This window comes from Polyergus mexicanus, unplaced genomic scaffold, assembly GCF_030449975.1.
Source record: "Polyergus mexicanus isolate NDT 795.1 unplaced genomic scaffold, iyPolMexi1.0 SCAF_21, whole genome shotgun sequence".
Classification (NCBI taxonomy): Eukaryota; Metazoa; Arthropoda; class Insecta; order Hymenoptera; family Formicidae; genus Polyergus; species Polyergus mexicanus.
Window position 1 is genome coordinate 4,349,671 of NW_027223341.1, and position 17,700 is coordinate 4,367,370.

The 17,700-nt window shown below is 40.1% G+C and overlaps 1 protein-coding gene across 1 annotated transcript; it reads right to left on the minus strand.

Moving 5' to 3' along the window:
- Window positions 1–215: 215 nt before the first annotated feature.
- On the minus strand, window positions 216–16,298 carry LOC138942048 (uncharacterized). The gene is made up of 4 exons (XM_070312081.1): window positions 15,862–16,298; window positions 15,524–15,791; window positions 2,800–3,395; window positions 216–219 (listed from the first exon to the last, which is right to left on the minus strand). The coding sequence occupies exons 1-4, from the start codon at window positions 16,296–16,298 to the stop codon at window positions 216–218; spliced, it is 1,305 nt and encodes a 434-aa protein (XP_070168182.1).
- Between the last annotated feature and the right edge of the window lie 1,402 nt (window positions 16,299–17,700).

Genomic DNA, 17,700 nt, shown 5'->3' on the forward strand with positions numbered 1-17,700 from the left:
CAGCAAACGCTGCAACACGCGATGAAAAATCAGATTAAAATATTAAACGCAACAATTGCACATGTGGATAATGTTGAGAAAATTCCGCAGAAAATTGGAGAACAATCGAAAAGTTCTTAACAATTAGCGCCTATTACGATAATACAAATATATTTACGATCATAAAGATCCCGCTAATCACATACCCCGAGTATGAAATAATAAAGGCAATCCCACTACCTACGCACAAATATAACACAATACATTTATATTTATAGAGATAAATCAACCAATAATAGCGATAGACGTAGATAGCCGAACGTATTTTACGCCTAACGAAAACGACCTAACTAAATGCGTGCGAAACAATGATCAATAAGTTTGCGAACAGAATTATCCCGTACATCAGTTAGACGAAGGAGCGCTATGCGAAATACAAGCATATGTACAATTAGAAACATACACAAACAATTGTAATATTCGACACATACACACGAATACAACAATATGGATAGCGCTGAGTAATGCGAACTCATGGTTATACTCTACACGAGCAAACCAACCGATCGAAATAACGTGCAAAAACGACGCAACGCGAAAAATAGAAATAAAAGGAAGCGGACAAATCACATTAAAAGAAAAATGTAAATTAACAACACAAGACGTCGGACAAAATAATACGGACAAAAAAGCCCGCGATAATAACGATCGTACAGACAAAGCTACCAGACTACAATCTTACAATGACACACGACAAACGAAACAAAAAAATAATGGACAAAATTAGACCGATAAAATTGCGAAAAGTCATTAGAAACCCGACAGAATTAAGGGACCTAAGCGAAAGACTTGACGAAACAAACGAAGACTTAAATAACAATTATTTCCCTACGAACGGACACATTATATATCCCGTAGCTTCAAGTTGCACAGGAATAACAATAATAATAATAATTACCATAATAGCAATTATATACGCTAAGAAAAAACGTAAGACAGAAAAGAAAAAATTACCAGAAACTAACATAAATCCGATGTGCAAACCGAAAATAATTCAAGAGCACATCTACGGCACCGCAAGCGGATCGAATAGAACAGATGAGATAGAAACCGACACCGCGATAACTAACATTGCGATGTTATGTTAAAATAAAGTAAATATAAGAAACAATTGTAAAATGCGAAAAATGTATAGCAAAAAAATATGTAGACGAAAATTCACGTATAATTAATTTTCTTTTTCCAAAGGGGGAGGGATAACCCGACTAATTTCTTAATATATTAAAGGATAAAACAGTAAAGTGAAATAGAAAAGTGTAAGAAAGAGCTGAGTAAAGCAAAGTATTAAAATTAGAAAAGAGATCAAGGAAAGATAATTAAGAAAGAGTAAAGTAATAAAAGAATATTAATAAAATAAAAGTAAGATACGTGACTAAAGAGAAGGAAGTCACGGTCAAGTTCTCGGGAGCTTAGTAAGCAGCTGACGAGACAGACTGACAAGCGGAGCACGAGACATGCTCCGGTCAGGGACACCACACTCCTCCATAATCAACGACCTAATTAATTAAGATATATAATAAGCGCGAGGTGCACTGACGCTCGCTACTCGCTCGCTCAGTAATAGTATTGAAGTACCGTACGTATCGCGCCCGACTATTATAATCGCGAATAAGTGAAAGTGTATTAAATCTTGCAAAATATACTAAATTATACCTAACGTCCGGGAGTGTCTTATTTCGAGCGTGGATCCTAATCCTTTGGGCGTACAAATCCCGAAAGACCTCTTCCTTAGCGGCTAGAGGCACAACAAATCAATGCAATGATAAAATGCATATATTTTTTAAAGTCGCATTTCGTGTTATTTTTTTCAACGACAACGCTACAAAAAAAAATCCTCGCTGTTTCAATAGTTGAACAAAGTGTTGATTTACAATTAGAACTGTGCAATTTAGAAATTGATATTTCACTGAAATCGCGACCAAAAACAAGTGTAGAATTTTTCAAAATTTTGAATAAAGTCGAATAACCGTTGCAAAATTTTGGAGTTAAAATTTTTTCAATGTTTGAATCCACGTATTTATGTGAATCCTCATGTTCAAAAATGGAACATATAAAATTTGGTGCGTGATCTTCGTTAAGCGATGCATCATTATTCTCGCTGATGCGAGTAAATTCGTCAAAAATTGACGTTGATGTTTCGTTCTTTAAAGCAACAAAACAAATAGAGTTTGCAACTTTAATGGAATAGGCCTACTGGGGAAACCACTCTAAAAAAAACGCATCAACAATAGTTCCTCAAGGTGATGCGGAAACCTATTGGAGTTAAATTCAAAAATATACCACTGACTTGCTTTATATTACAATATAGTTATACTAAATAAGAATATAAATTTTATATATTGTATATATATGTCTTATTATGTAATAAACTTATATACAGACCCTGATATTATATATATATATATATATATATATATATATATATATATATATATATGTGGGTAAATTATTTTGAATAAGAGATCTTTCTCTTTAGGTTTTACTGTAGGTTATTACCCAACTATATCCTACTTGTAGGTGGATGAATAAAAGAGTCGGTTATTTTTAAAACATATTAACACATTTATTCTTTCATTAATACATCAAAAACGGAGATTGCGGTTAAACGCAAATGATTTATTAAACAAGAATTTTCGCTTGCCCCCGCGTCTTTTTGTTTGTGTTGCAACGTCTATATAAAATCTGAACGGGCTAGTTTGTGTAGAAAAGTTCTCTTTCTCAGGCGTCCTTTTTAGTGGTGAAATTAATGGTGGAGGGTACCACGGAATTGGAGGTGTGATGCACTGCGGTCGTTCGATGTCCGGGGTTATCCTCTCTTTTGGACAGGAATTCACGGTGCTGGATTTAGGCGAGTTAGCGCCGAAGAGTACCTGTAGCCGAGCCTCAATCTTCTTTTTCTTCCGGGGGCTACCCGGAAGGTGGTTCCGCTCGGTTAGCGGTAATGGAGTTTTTGTTGTTGGAAGTTCGTCCCAGGCGTAAGCTGATCGATCTCCCAAAACCAGAGAACGTTGAGCGCCTGGAGCTGGAGGCGGCCTGGCGCCTTGGGCTGAAGGCGATTGGGTGCCTAAGATTGGAGGCGACCGTGCGCCTTTAGCTGGAGGCGACTGAGCGCCTTTTGCTGGGGGCGACTGAATGCCTTGGGCTGGAGGCGACTGTGCGCCTTTGGCTGGAGGCGACCTGGCGCCTGTTCTTCTCCGCTTGGCCGAAGTTTGGCTTAGCGGTGTAGGGCGAGTCTTGCGCCGTCGGGTAATTTCGGCCAAAGTTGGCAGCGTACTGACGCTTGACTGTCGCGGTATCTTGCTGATGATGCGGCGATTAGCGCCGTTACTTCCAACGTATATGGCTAGCGACTTGCGCTTAGAAGAATGGCGACTAGCGCCTAGAATTTTCTATGTGACTCCTCGTGTTTTCTCCGCAGGGGGTCTGACTTATATTACGGCCGGACGGCTTTTCATTCGCGAGTTGAGGGCGCATTGCGTCGCCAAGCGGTGCCGCCCGCAACACGCGGATGGGCGAGCGCTTTCGAGAAGCGCTGAAATCCGAGCGCTTTCGAGAAACTCTTAAATTTCGTGAATATCGCGCTGCCGTAATTTTTGTGGTTGCAGTATGTCACCACATATATATATATATATATATATATTTATATTTATATTTATATATATATTGTTGTGCCTCCGAGAGAGGCACGGTAGTTGGGATCGTTTGCCGAAAGGAATTTGGAAATTCGGGCTCCGCCCGAATCACTGATTTTATTATAAAGGAAAATGACACTTTTGCATTTAAATAAATATATAAATATCTGTTTTATTCGTGACTTGGCTTAATTACAATGTTCCCGCACATTCGCTGGTGTCGCGTATCGCGATAACGAATATCTTGACGTGCGCGTGTCTAGAGTCGAGTTTCGGTCTCGAAACTCGCTTCTCGCTTCTTCGCATGTATTTCTGCCGACTGCGTGGCTACTCGATATTATAATAATTATCGACGCTTGCTTTGACACTCGCGACTGTTAGCGATTTCTAATGATTTTTAATGATCAAGACTGCCTGCTTGATAGTTATGGTGACTACCCGCGTAATATTAATAATAAAGACTGCCCGCCGTTCGTTAGCGATGGGTCTTTTTATTATCTCCCTTTGATTTCCTGGGAGGGGATCGTTTAGCGACAAGACTATGTGTCGTGTCGCTTGATTTTGGCAAGATTCGGATGCAAGCTAAGGAGTCCTAAGTAGTAGGATTTCTTTGCTTGCATTTTCGCAATTTCTTTATTCCTTTTTACTTTGCTTTTAAGTAGGATTTCTACGTTGCATTTTCGCAATGTCCTTCTTCCGCTTGCTCTGATTTCCGCGTTTTCGCAATGAAATGATTGCACGGTCGCTCGGGCTTCGCGCGTGGCTCGCGTTGTCAGCGCTTCGCTCGGTCAACGCTCGTAACGTGATCTGTATTCGCGTTACACGTTGAGCAATGCCTAATTGTCTAAAATAATATATATCTAAAATAATATAAATCTATTAATTCGTACATAGCCTTTTCGGGCTATAACATCTCCTGTCCGTAAAAAAAAAAAGAAAAACGGAGGTGTAAAAGTAACATTTTTCGCAAAACAAAATTATCTTTTTATTCTCATGAATTACCATATTTTCCCCGTATATAATATGAATTATAATCGTTTCTTATTTTAAAATCGTGTGCTTAAACTACGTTTTAGTATGGGTCTTGGGAATCCGTATGATATACGTGGTTCGTCTTCTTCGTATATCCTGACTGACGGTTGTTTCGTATATTTCTTTTTATTTTTCATAATTATATAAATTATTAATATTATTATAATTACTGTGGTTATTCCGCTTGTCGCTATAGGTAAGTAGTGTATCTATGAGAGTTCTAACTCAGGTATTCTGAGGGGGGATGAGAGGCGAGGGAAAACCGCCGCGGGAGTATGACGTCATGCGGAGGGACCGCGGCGAAACGGTAGGCGCGGGGTCCGCGGAGAGGGGGGAGGGCGACCGCGGCGAAACGGTAGGCGCGGGGGCCGCGGAGAGGGAGGAGGGGAACTGCGGCAAAACGGTAGGCGCGGGGTCGCGGAGAGGGGGAGGGGGACCGCTATCGAACGGCTATTGAACGACTATTGAACAGCTTTTGAACGGCTTTGAACGGCTATCAAACGTCTTTGAACGGCTACCGAACGGCTTTGAACGGCTTTCGAACGACTATCGAACGGCTTTGAACAGTTATCGTCCGACTATCGAACGGCTATCGAACGGCTATTGAACGGCTTTGAACAGCCATTGAACGGCTTTGAACGGCTATTGAACGACTATCGAACGGCTTTGAACGGCTATTGAACGGCTTTGAACAGCTATCGAACGGCTATAAACGATTATTGAACGACTATCGAACTGCTATTGAACAGCTTTGAACGACAAAACAATTATTTATACACCATTCAAATATTTAAAGTCTATGTCCATGTACTGAAATGTAATATCTATATTTAATTAACTAGCTGACGCCGCTATCTAACGTCACGTACAGAAATTTAATATTCGCATACTGGGATAAGAAAGAGGAAAAGGGAAGAATAAAAGAGAATAAAATACATTTTAACAATAGTTTATTCTAAATAATGTTTGGATGAATCTTTATGATGATTCGTCCACCAATTGAATATTTTAAATACATTTTGTAACGCACAATTTTTTAAATGTTTTTCACAGCGCATAGTATTAGTAACATCTAGCTTATTTAACGAAGTGATATCTTCATAGTCCGCATCCAAGGTCTCAATAATAACGTCGTTTCTCGCATCATCGTCAAGTATATCGACCAGCCATTCTCGTTTTTCGCATCCTTTAACGTACACGATAGAAGATGCTCCATCTTCCTCTTCCGTCGCGCCCATCACGGCTCTCGTAATCAAACGCCTAGCGAAGCTGTATGGAACGTTTCCATCCTCTCATTGAAGTCCATAGTGATGTCCGATTAACCATGAAGCTTGGCATCTCTCAGATTTTGTAAGCGCACGCCATGGTACGGGACTTGCAAAAAAGTAATGAGAGAGAACAGATCCATTTCTCAATATCGCTACTTCCTTCACGACAAAGTTTCTCCCGATAATGAATCCCTGCAGATCCACAAACGTTGGCGCGATCATGCTGATAATATTGCCGTATGATTGCAAGAACGATGTATGACTGTTGCCGATCGTCAAAATCTCAATCTTTTTATATTTTGACATTGGAGGGGATATTTGCTGATTTAGGTAATTTTACGAACTACGTTGGTCAATGGGCAATATTCGACAACGCGATCGTGCAAGATGAGACAATAGGCGGTAGTATTTGTCGGTATATCCTCCTTGCACTCAAACTCTAATCTCACGTCCACGGTGGAATTTTTGACAGACTCGTTTTGTCGCGAGCAATCGATAACCGCGAGAGGACCGCAATGTAGAAATTTTGAAATATATAATAACACGTCATCATTATCACATCCGTAATAAGATTTGCGAAAACGAGAGTACATATCGAACAAGAGAGCGAATCTATTTTTATCGAAATCTAAATTCAAATCATCGTAGGGATAAAATTCCGAGTTTAGATAGAGTTTAACGTTGGTCAATTTGCAGTCGTCGAATGTAGTAATATCTCTTGACACAGCATTTTTTCTACCAGTCTGCAGCGCAAAGATCACGTATCGCGGCTTCTCCAGCTGAGAGGCGGCTTTCACGGTCCACGAATGCTTGGTCGTATTATGCAATAGAGGAAATACGTTTAGATCCCAAAAGCGAAAACTGATATTCAAGTATCGCCCACTTTCCAACGCGCGCAGCAAGGATAGTTTATTGACCTCGCTCAATATTACATGTGGCATACGCCATTGTATCTTGAATAATTCGATATCAGCTTCTGCCGAGGCATGTCCAAATATGCAATTGTTATCGTTGCGCGAACGTATCAGAATGAATTCGTGACGAGCGTTGATCGCAATTCGCTTATAATCTTCTCAAAAACCCAATAGTATGTTTAGCGGCACGCAAAAATTGAAGTAAGATTCAACAGCATTATGTGACATATTCCACGCAGCATTCCCCAAGATTTTACCTTTCTCGGTTGTTAGAGAGATATAGTTTTTAATTGTGGAAGTTATTCCAACGTTTCTGTTGCAGTCAATTTCCACACCGTCGAGTTCATATCAAAGTTCATCAAACATAAACGCGACACAATTGTTTCCCAATACCACTCTTCCCTCTTCAGCTACTTTACGCACCATCAACTTTCCTTCGACGTATAGAAAACTTTCACATGGTAACGTGTACAAATCTTGATGTTGTATCGGTATCCGTATCTCGTCACTATATCCAAGCGTTGTGTTGGCGTATGGATTGTACGTATGAGTCTCAATCTTGATGATACGGTCGTCAAAGATCGGCTCATCTCCGATATTCAAGATGTCAATCATATTGTTAAGTATTTCGTACGACGAATCCCAATGATTTTAAAAACTCGCGATTCAACGCGCTGAGCTTCTTTTTAGCGTAACCAGATATCTGATTATTGTCACCCGATACAGCAGTCACTCGCCTTCTCGCAAAAATATTGTCCCTCGCAAAGATATTGTCTCTCGCGTGCTCCGTGCTTCCGTTCAACACAAGCATTTCATTTGTCAAAGGCTTTATTTTTGCCGCCGCCGTATATGCAATCTTACGGTAATTTCCTCTCCTCGAAAATCGAGCAAATGTCCTTCTTGATCAACAATGCGTATCGTTAAATCAGTAATGCTCCGTGCGACGATCGGTAGATAAATGATCTGTGCTGGCGTTTCCGATATTTTATATCCTAGCGGCATATATCGGCTCGGTGAAAATTCATGTATCGTGTGTACGCGCTTGTCATTGCTGTATGCGCCAGTGGTTACGCTGCATTCTATACGAATAATATTTACGCTAATAATATTTATTGGTACATCCGATTCGTGCCATTTCCGAGGCTGTAATATACGATTCGACGAGAATCCCAACAACGATCCAACGTTGCCCGGTTTACTAAAATTTATTCTATAGACACATTTGATTTCACTTTTTAGCGTATTATGATTAGCGCAAAGCGTTATTGGATATTCATCGTCTTCTTCGTCATCAACAATATCGTTGGAATCAACTACGCGTCGATGTCGTAAAATTGCATGTCGGAGATATTCGTTTATAGCGTGTAATTCGTACGATCCCTCGGGAATCGTAATTTCTTTATCGTCGTTATCAAAATAAAATTTATTATTCCAAGAATTCACGTTCGATATCGTATGATACGTTTCAAAGTCCGTTAAACCAAGCTCGTAATCGCCATCGTTTAAATCTATAGCCGGAAAGTAGCTTATAGTAAGCGCGCTACTCTTGCCGGTCAACGTAAGTGTAAGTGACATGCTGGAAAACTGTCAAACGAGTACTGAGTCGCGACGGTGAATTGTCAGGCTTTAAATTCATATCGATCATCGACCGTTTGAAAAAATCCAAGACACAATTGTCCACAAATACTTTGATTATAATTTTGATAGGCCGTGTGATTGTATTCTATATTTGCAACATTCTGTCCAAAATATCGCACTAATTCCTTGGGCGGTCGCAGATTTCCAAAATTATCGAAATATACTACACGATCTCCCCTCTTTGCATACGCAACCCAATGAGTACCGGAACCATCGACGTCATCCAAATTGACGATACCGCTCTCATTTCGTCGTACACCGTTTATCGGTAAATTATTGCGCATGAAAACACCTCTAAAAAATTGTATACGCATACGTCTTGCAAGCTGTTCCAATTGTACATTGGTTGTTACACCGGCAGGCATTTTTATTTTGACATTTTTTTTTTCTTGGCTGCTGTTGAGAACCCTCGTCCACGCTTGTATGGAGCGAGATAAAGTCCGTGACCTTCCATGGCGCGATTATGACGATGCATTTCTTCGAGCTGACGTTGCGTCGCCTTGCTATCGTTCACCGCCTTCGCGATTCCCGCTGCTCCGCCAGCCAACGAACCGAGAACTCCTAATAATGGTAAAATTGGTAAGATACCACCGCGCTTCGCTATAGAAAGTTTTCGTTTTTTCGCAGTCTTTTTCTTCATCGATGTTTTTTTTGTTTTCAGCCCCATACCGAATTTTGTCTTTGTCTTTATAGCCTCCCAAACAGCTGTAGTGGCTGCTCTTTCGCCAAGAGTCGAATCTCTCGCGGTAATACGCGTTCGCGCTTTCGTGGCGAGTATATTATCCGCAACGTGTCGTTGACCAAGATCGTTGCTTCGGGAATAAGCTATGTCGTGCTCGCGACACGCGGCATCCAATGGATTGATACCTCGATCGCCTCTAGCCAATCGTGTTTCTAAATGAGTTCCCGGTCCGCAAAACTGATAGCCTGGAATATGTAATTCGATAGGAAGTGCGTTTATCGCACGATTTAACAAATCGCTACCTCTTATAATTTTTGCTGACATTTGTCACAATTTTTTATTAACGGTGTTGGACCGTCAAAATGTGTTTGCTGCCACGACAAATTATAATGTCGCGTGCATCGACGATACTGTTGAACCTCTAAGTCAGCTTTTATATGTTCGGGAAGCTTGTCCCACAATTGTTCCACGTAGCTACCAAAGTCTCGCAGTAAAAAAATCTTGGAGATAATCTATAACTGCTCGGTGGTAAGCTCGAGAATATCGCTGTCAACCGATAGAAGAAGAAACATTTTTGAGACTGAGCGGTTTCGATTAGGTGCGCCTCTATAAATAGGGCCCCGATGACTCATTTTCCAAAATCTGATATGAGATTCGCGAAAGCAAACATGCGGTTCGCACGACGATAATCAAAGTGATAAATTTTGACAATAAAACACGTGTAATGTCCGAGAAAGAAATACGCAAGCATGCAAACATGCTGCCGACTACTATACGCGGTATCATTTGCGGTCCTTCGAATTGCGGTAAGACTAACGTGTTGATAAGTTTGATAGAAAGTCCACACGGTGTACATTTCGAGAATGTGTACGTATATTCGAAATCGCTTCAACAACCGAAATATCGATACTTGGAAAATTTGCTATTATCGATCGATGAAATTGGTTATTTTACATTTTCTAATAATAGTGACGTTATTCCACCGAGCGAGGCGCTTCCGAATTCTATTTTTATCTTTGACGACGTGGCGTGCGATTAGCAAGATACGATAAGAGAGTATTGTGCAATGGGTCGACACTCGAGCGTCGACTGTTTCTATCTTTGTCAAACGTATGCCAAGATACCCAAGCATCTTATACGGGACAATGCAAATTTACTGATTTTATTTAAACAAGATGGTACAAACTTGAAACATGTATACAACGATCATGTAAATACTGACATGTCTTACGGCGATTTTCGCGCATTCTGTCAGAAATGTTGGCAACACAAGTATGGATTTGTAGTGATTGATAAAGACAGTTTACAGACTAATGGAAGATATCGAAAAGGATTTAACGATTTTGCAATACCGTAAAGTGGTTAGTCGCTATCGATACATCGATCGAGCAACGTCTAAAAATTTTCGTCCGAGCGCAACATGACGACGACGATTGACAGTGACGATCGTGAGAAGATTGCGAGAGAGATTATAAAAACGAGCGAATCAATCCGCAAAAAATATCGTTCTTTAAAAACCGGTCAAATGGAGGAAGACGTCGCATTGGAGAGGCACTTTAAACCAATTATCGAACCTCTAAAACAACTTGTCGAAAATACAATCAATGTGGAATCTAATGAAGCGAAAATCGAACCATCGAGTATGCTCGAAGACAAGCATCTGAAAAAAGAGTCTAGAACAAAGCGAACAAGGTCAAATATATCATTGAACGATTCGCTAATAACTTCTATTCCAAATCAATCGAAACGTAAGCGAATGAAACAATTATCGAATGTGATTACTTCTACTCCGATAAAAGATGTACAATCGAGTCAAATATTGCACGAAAGATCGTCTCCGTATGTGGAAGAAGTTTTTGAAACCATGCCTGAAACGCTTGTGACATCGGTTCAACATCTGCTACAAACGTCCGAGGGTTAAAATACATTGCGCACACATCTGGGTCCACTAGGGCAAAAATATGTTGGAGCTATTTTGAGTCAAGATAAAAATAACATTATGGATTATGTTTATGGTGTTAAATTTTGCAACGAAGGAATGATGATTGGTGATCAAATTTTTGATGTGGATAAAGATGACAATATAATTATCGGTGGAATAAGATATGTGGGAATACCAGGTCTCTATGAGTTGATTTTCAAGAGAATACCCGACGGTGACGTATACAATGACGATGATAAAATTAAATACAAAAATATATTACTGGCAACAAATGCGCATAGACGTGGCAATGATATGCATAATCCAGTGTTAAGTAACAAGGGATACAAGTATAAAAATATAATAGCACCATTAATCTCTATTAAAAAAGCTGGAAGAGGTATAAACATACCGCGCGCTATGACGTTAAACGATAATAAGATCGATTACGTGCATTGGAATGATCCCAATGAGTTGGATAATCGCTTGCGATTGCTGGAAGCTTTGCGTCAAGCCGGCAACAATGCCCACGACAATGAAATATTATCAATTATCGAGGAACTTTACGAAACTGGCCTTATTATAAATTAATCTATGCGTCGGCGAAACGAGTCAGTCTGTCATTATTGTTTGTATCGAAATGTCGATTAATAAATTTGGATTATCGTTGAGAACACCCAACAACTCATACTATCAATGGAATAGATTACTAAGAAATTACGTGCGCGATAACGCTCTGAGTCAGACAGCCTCCGGCTTTGACGCAAGGTCGCGCAAGATACGCGTAGCGCAACCGGAAGATGATACTGATGCAGCAAACAAACAGTACGTGGAAATACGTGTCAGGCTTTTGGAAGACAGACAGGAAGAACTTGAGAAAAAAATAATCACGCTCGAGACGAATGTGCAAACGCTACAAATAATGATGGATGAGATGAAGAAAATGCTTCGGTATTTAATTCAACGCAGGAGAAGAAAGATATATAAAGAATATATGTGGAGGAATTATCTCATTATTGCAAATTATGCCTCGATCAAATATGTCGCAAAAGACCTCTGAAAAACAGCTGCTCGTGGAAGAATTGCATGCTCCAGCGAGAAAAAATTTCCCACGTAGACGTGTCATAGTACGCGGATACGACGATCTGTGGCAGGCGGACGTGGTCGAGATGCGTCCATATGCACGATTCAACAAAGGCTACAACTACATACTCACAGTTATCGATGTGTTGAGCAAGTATGCGTGGGCTGTATCGCTTAAGAGCAAGAGTGGAAACGAGACGGCTGATGCTATCGCAAAGATAATTCGAGACGATGGAAGAAGTCCGAAAAATTTTCAAACCGACAGAGGAAAAGAATTTTACAACACAAATGTACAGAAACTCGTGAAGAAACACAGCACTAATCATTATTCGACGTACTCTATCATGAAAGCCTCGGTCGTGGAACGATTCAACCGAACGTTAAAGAGCAATATGTGGAAAATGTTTACGTTTAATGGAAATTATAAGTGGATCGACGCGTTGTCCCGGCTCGTTAGAGAGTACAATGCGCGAAAACATCACACTATCGGTATGAAACCTATCGATGTTACCCCCGCAATCGCCGATAAACATTTAAATACGGTATACAACAATGTAAAGATTACGGCACCGGCAAGATTCAAAGTAAGCGATCCGGTACGCGTGAGTAAATTCAAGACCATCTTTGACAAAGGTTACACGCCAAATTGGTCGACCGAAGTGTTTAAGATCGTTAAAGTGCAGAAAACTAATCCCGTGACGTATGCACTCAAAGATTCGCGCGGAAATCCCGTCGCCGGCGGATTTTACGAATACGAGTTACAACGCGTTGCTAATTCCGACAATACGCAAAAAGAGCGACGAGGTTTATGTGAAATGGCTGGAATTTGATGCAACGCACAATTCTTGGATACATAAAAATAATATATTATAAATATATTAACAATAATACATAATATTAAAGATATTTTACAAATATAAACAAAATTGTATACTTTATAAAATATACATATAATTTACAATAAATATACATATAATTTTAATTTACAATAAATATACGTAATTTTTTATTTACAATAAATATACATGATTTTTATTTACAACGGTATTTTGTAATGTCCCCATGGTAGCGTGTCGATGGTTTTGGGTACGATATACCGCTTTTCATCGTACGGACTTAGAGCAATTTTTGTCTCGCGAATAGTGTATACTTCGTGTAATTTAGATCTTATACAAGACTGCTGACGCGTCATTTCAATCTGTTCGTTCAAACACCGCGTGTAATCGTTGAACGTTATCGTTCTCGCGACGACGTTACTCTTGACGCCTTTTATCTTTTTCGTGTCTTTCTTACCATCTACTCGCAACGCGTACATTTTTGCCCTAAGCCCGACGAATTCGGTCATGATGGCGCCATTATTTTCATCCTTCATTAAACCCAGTATCTTTTTATTCGCGAGCGGTATACCGTACACATTGTCCACCGCATAATCGCTGGTATCGAATCTGTCGACGTTGCGCTTTATATTATCATATACATCTTCACACTCGATGTGATATATGAGACTGTCGGTGTCGGTGTACATGACTTTACATTTCTCTCGATACATAGGTATCATATAATCGAGGTGAAATTCGTACAAACATATCTTGGATATGTCGAGTATACACATATCCACGTAGATTGGTTTATTAAATTTCATCTCGAGATTGCGCAATTCAACGGCATTCAGATTCTCCGAAAACCCGCTTCTACTATGAAAATTTGGTTTTGCGATCATCGCCTCTGCGCCATATCTTCCATCCCAATGTGTCACGAGCTTAATATTAACGCGATTGCGCACATTTTCCATCGTTTTGCCAAATACCACATTATTCATTAATTTATATAAATTTTTTTCAAAATCATTTTTCGCGAGTGTTCGGAATTGTGTATTAAGTTCGATATAACTGCGAAGCCATGGAGATTGCGAAAACTGTAATATTCGATGTATTTTTGTAACGCAAAGTCTGTGTCGCATGCATTGCTGCAGGTTGCGGTAATGTATTACGTAACGTTTCTTATCGTATAAGGTTGCGAGCAGCTTATCCTGCCGCTTAACAGGTGGTTTGTCGCGTGTCGGGCAAAACGGTAGGTCAGTGTGCGCATCGTGAACACGTTGCGGATACTCGAGATCGACTTCAAGGATGAAGCCTATAGGCGAATCGAGCGCGATCGATGATGTATCAAAATCGGATACGTCGTCGACCCATCAAAAATCCGCATAGGGCAAGTGTTGACACATTGCCCATCCGTACAAATTTTTTACATCAAAGTACGTGAGATACGTTGAAGGTTTCGATGGATCGTACGACTGCATATACTTGTTATTAGCATGTGCGTATCTGTTGGAACATTGACTCAAACCGCCGCGTATTCCGCGTTCGATAAATGAAACCATGTCTATATCCGTAAGCAATTCGAATGTAATATTTGTATGCTTCAACATGTATATCCGGGAAGAGTATAATAATACGCGGGGTCGAGCCCATAACTTTTAATACAACTCTCGCGGAAATTTTCAAAAATATCTGCTAATAACAAGACATCAATTTTGAGATACAAGTCGCTATATTCGCCCAGCGTTCGAATGGAGAACCGCTTCCACACGTTCTCCGCGTGCGCGTAATCGCTCTCGGATATCGTGTCACCGGCTAAGGAACTGTAAAATGATTCGCGCGGTGGTAAACACGTATCTTGCAACCTGTCGACGCAATCAATATATTCGTACGGAAACACGCCCTTTCGTGTTAATAAATTGAAATCGTCGTTTGGTAAATTTTGAATATCAGATTTTAAAATTGTGAGTTTGTCTTTATTCAAGAATGATGCCAATTCATCGAGACTGGTTGTAAGAAATTTATACGATTCGATAAAACGCAATTTAATATGATTTTTCGATTTCTCTTCGGCAAGTTTAACATTTTTCGTAAATGATATATATATTTTTCTTTTGTTATCGGAAGTAACTCGATTTCCCCTTCGAACGCTGTAGCTATTTCCTTGATAATAAAATGTGCATCGTAACCGGATAAATTATGAAAAACTATTGAAATGCAAAAAGAATCTTTATAATTTAAATTGCAATTTGAATGCGCGGGACCTCTGTATCGCCCGGTCAGATGGCAATAATTGCGTACGCGTGTATCGTCTTGTACGAATGGTTTCTCGCAAATGTGACATTGTGTTGCGCTATGAAAATTTTCACATTCATCAGATGTTAAATTTACCATGGGGACATTAGCTGATAAAATACTTTTTACACGCAGTGCTAAATTTTTTAGTTCTTCGACGAACCATGATGTGCAATCGATATCGCGACGGGAATGATACGCGGATAACGAATTATCGTACGAACAATGTACATAATATGCTATGCTAAATACTTTGTGATGTTGGTAGTTTCTCTCTTTCTCCGTCTTCTCTAAAACGCACTCTAGATCGGCGTACACGATGAAAGGAAGCCGTTCTTTTCGATTATAATTGTTGAACGTGAGCCACTTGTCCTTATCGCTCGGTAATCGGATAGCGCACTCGTTCATCTCTCGACAGTCCACCGTATGTAATTGTAACTTGTCGTTCGAGCCAAAGTAGTGCAAACATCTGTAAAAGAAATAATTTTTAATTTTTGTTCAAAGATTTCTGTAATATAATTTATTAAATATATACGTACCGATCGCAGATATATTGTCTTCGTTTGCCACAACTCAATTGCGAGCTCACGAGGCGGGATAGATTCTTGATCCACGCAAAATGTCCAACGTTGTTGTCTTCATTGTACAACAGGTTGACGTGTTTGTCTTTTTTCAGCTCACTCAGACGTATCGGGACAATGTTCTTTTCCTCGATACTATATACATTGATTGAGATATCGTTGATAAGCTCGAATTTTTTAATTTGATTCACAGTCACTGGAAACTCAATGTCCTGGAGATTCAGCACTGTCGTGTAATGCGGGTACGAAGATTCCCGATAAACATGATTTTCAGCTGGATGTAGAGCGGCGACCACAGACCACGCGAAACACGCATTGTCATTAGATTGCCCGTTTATTACCGCTCTCTTCATCGTTATTTCTCGCAGTAATTTAATGTGGCACCCCGCGCGCATTGGATTATATTTATTTATATTTACATTTAAATCGAGTATTCGCGATAATGCCCACCCACTATCGCGTTCCTGAAATTCTTCGAGCGATGCTAGAGTGGGCTCGACAACGCGCCACTCGTACCATTCGCGTAAATCGGTTGTGCGAAAGAGTTCATAGTTTCTCGTATTGATACTTTTATTTGCGTGTTTATCACCTGTCACAAATTCACCATTAAACACTATATTAATTTTCACATTAAAGTGTTTTTTCAGCACGGTTTGCACGTGTTCGAGCACAATATCTTTAGCATCCTCAAAAAATTGGCGAGAGTAGTATAGGGGCCACTATAGCGAGACACAACAAACCCCCACTCCTCGGCCACTGGCGCCGACCCCCTGCTGTGACGGACTGGGGCCCTCCCCCCTAAGGGTGTCTGTGGAAAAAAAAGAGTGGAGGGGACTCGTCGACGTCTACGAGGCAATTTTCCATTTAAATTTTTTTATTTTTTATTTTTTCGGTCGCGTGAACATGCTCGGGCTCGAACCTGGGTCCTCCACATTTCCAGACAGGGTCCTAGTATGCTGGGCTAGCTGAAATCTTATTAGAATAAGGATTAGATGTAGTATTTGTAGAGAGTAGCCCTCCGGCATAGGGGACCCTGCGCTCTGATTGGCTTCCCTATAGTGGCCGGCAGTTTGATTGGATGAGGAGCATTGTTTCTGAGTGAGAGGGAAAAACGCGGCAAAATAACACGTGTGTAAGAATCGGCAAGATGGCGACTACCGAGGATGGAGATATCGTGCGGTATACGCATCTCCGCTTCACCTCCCCTACGGAAAAACCGAGAAATGTACGGTATATTTCATCCTCTCCTCCGAAAATACAAAATCGGATAAGGTACTGCTAGAATAAAGTAACTGATACGTCGGGGCTGAACACGTGCGTACATGTACGGGTAGGGTTGACCGGGCGGCCGAGGTGCACTAGGCAGGTAGACGTTCGGTAACGTCATCGCTGGAGAGGATAGAAAGGATCATGAAATACGGGTACCTGAGACTGTTTGACACGGAGTCTTAGGACGGAGACTATGACGTCCCGGAGACGCCGGGAAGAAAGGATAGGAAAAGAGAAAATGTTTTTACGTAGCATTATTTTAAAAACAGTTTTATTTATATTTATTTATATTTCTTACATAAGAATATTATGCTTTGTACAATAAAAAATTATTTTACATAAAAATATTTGTACAATAAAAATTCTTATTTACAATTAAATATAACTATATTGCGTAGCAAAAAAGATTATCTCTTAGCACTTTAAAAACGAGAGTTGAGAAGACAGAGAAGAAAAATTATCGTTCTGCTACATAGCCGTATGGTAACGAACAATGACTATTGATAAATTTACGTTTCAGCAATACAG

Coding starts and splice junctions, on each gene's coding strand:
- LOC138942048 (XM_070312081.1), bottom strand. CDS start 16,298: ATGCGCGCGGGGTGCCACATTAAATTACTGCGAGAAATAACGATGAAG. Junction 15,792..15,861: donor AGACAATATATCTGCGATCG/GTACGTATATAT, acceptor TTTCTTTTACAG/ATGTTTGCACTACTTTGGCT. Junction 3,396..15,523: donor CGTACGATAATTCGTTATCC/GCGTATCATTCC, acceptor CATTCTTCTAAG/CGCAAGTCGCTAGCCATATA.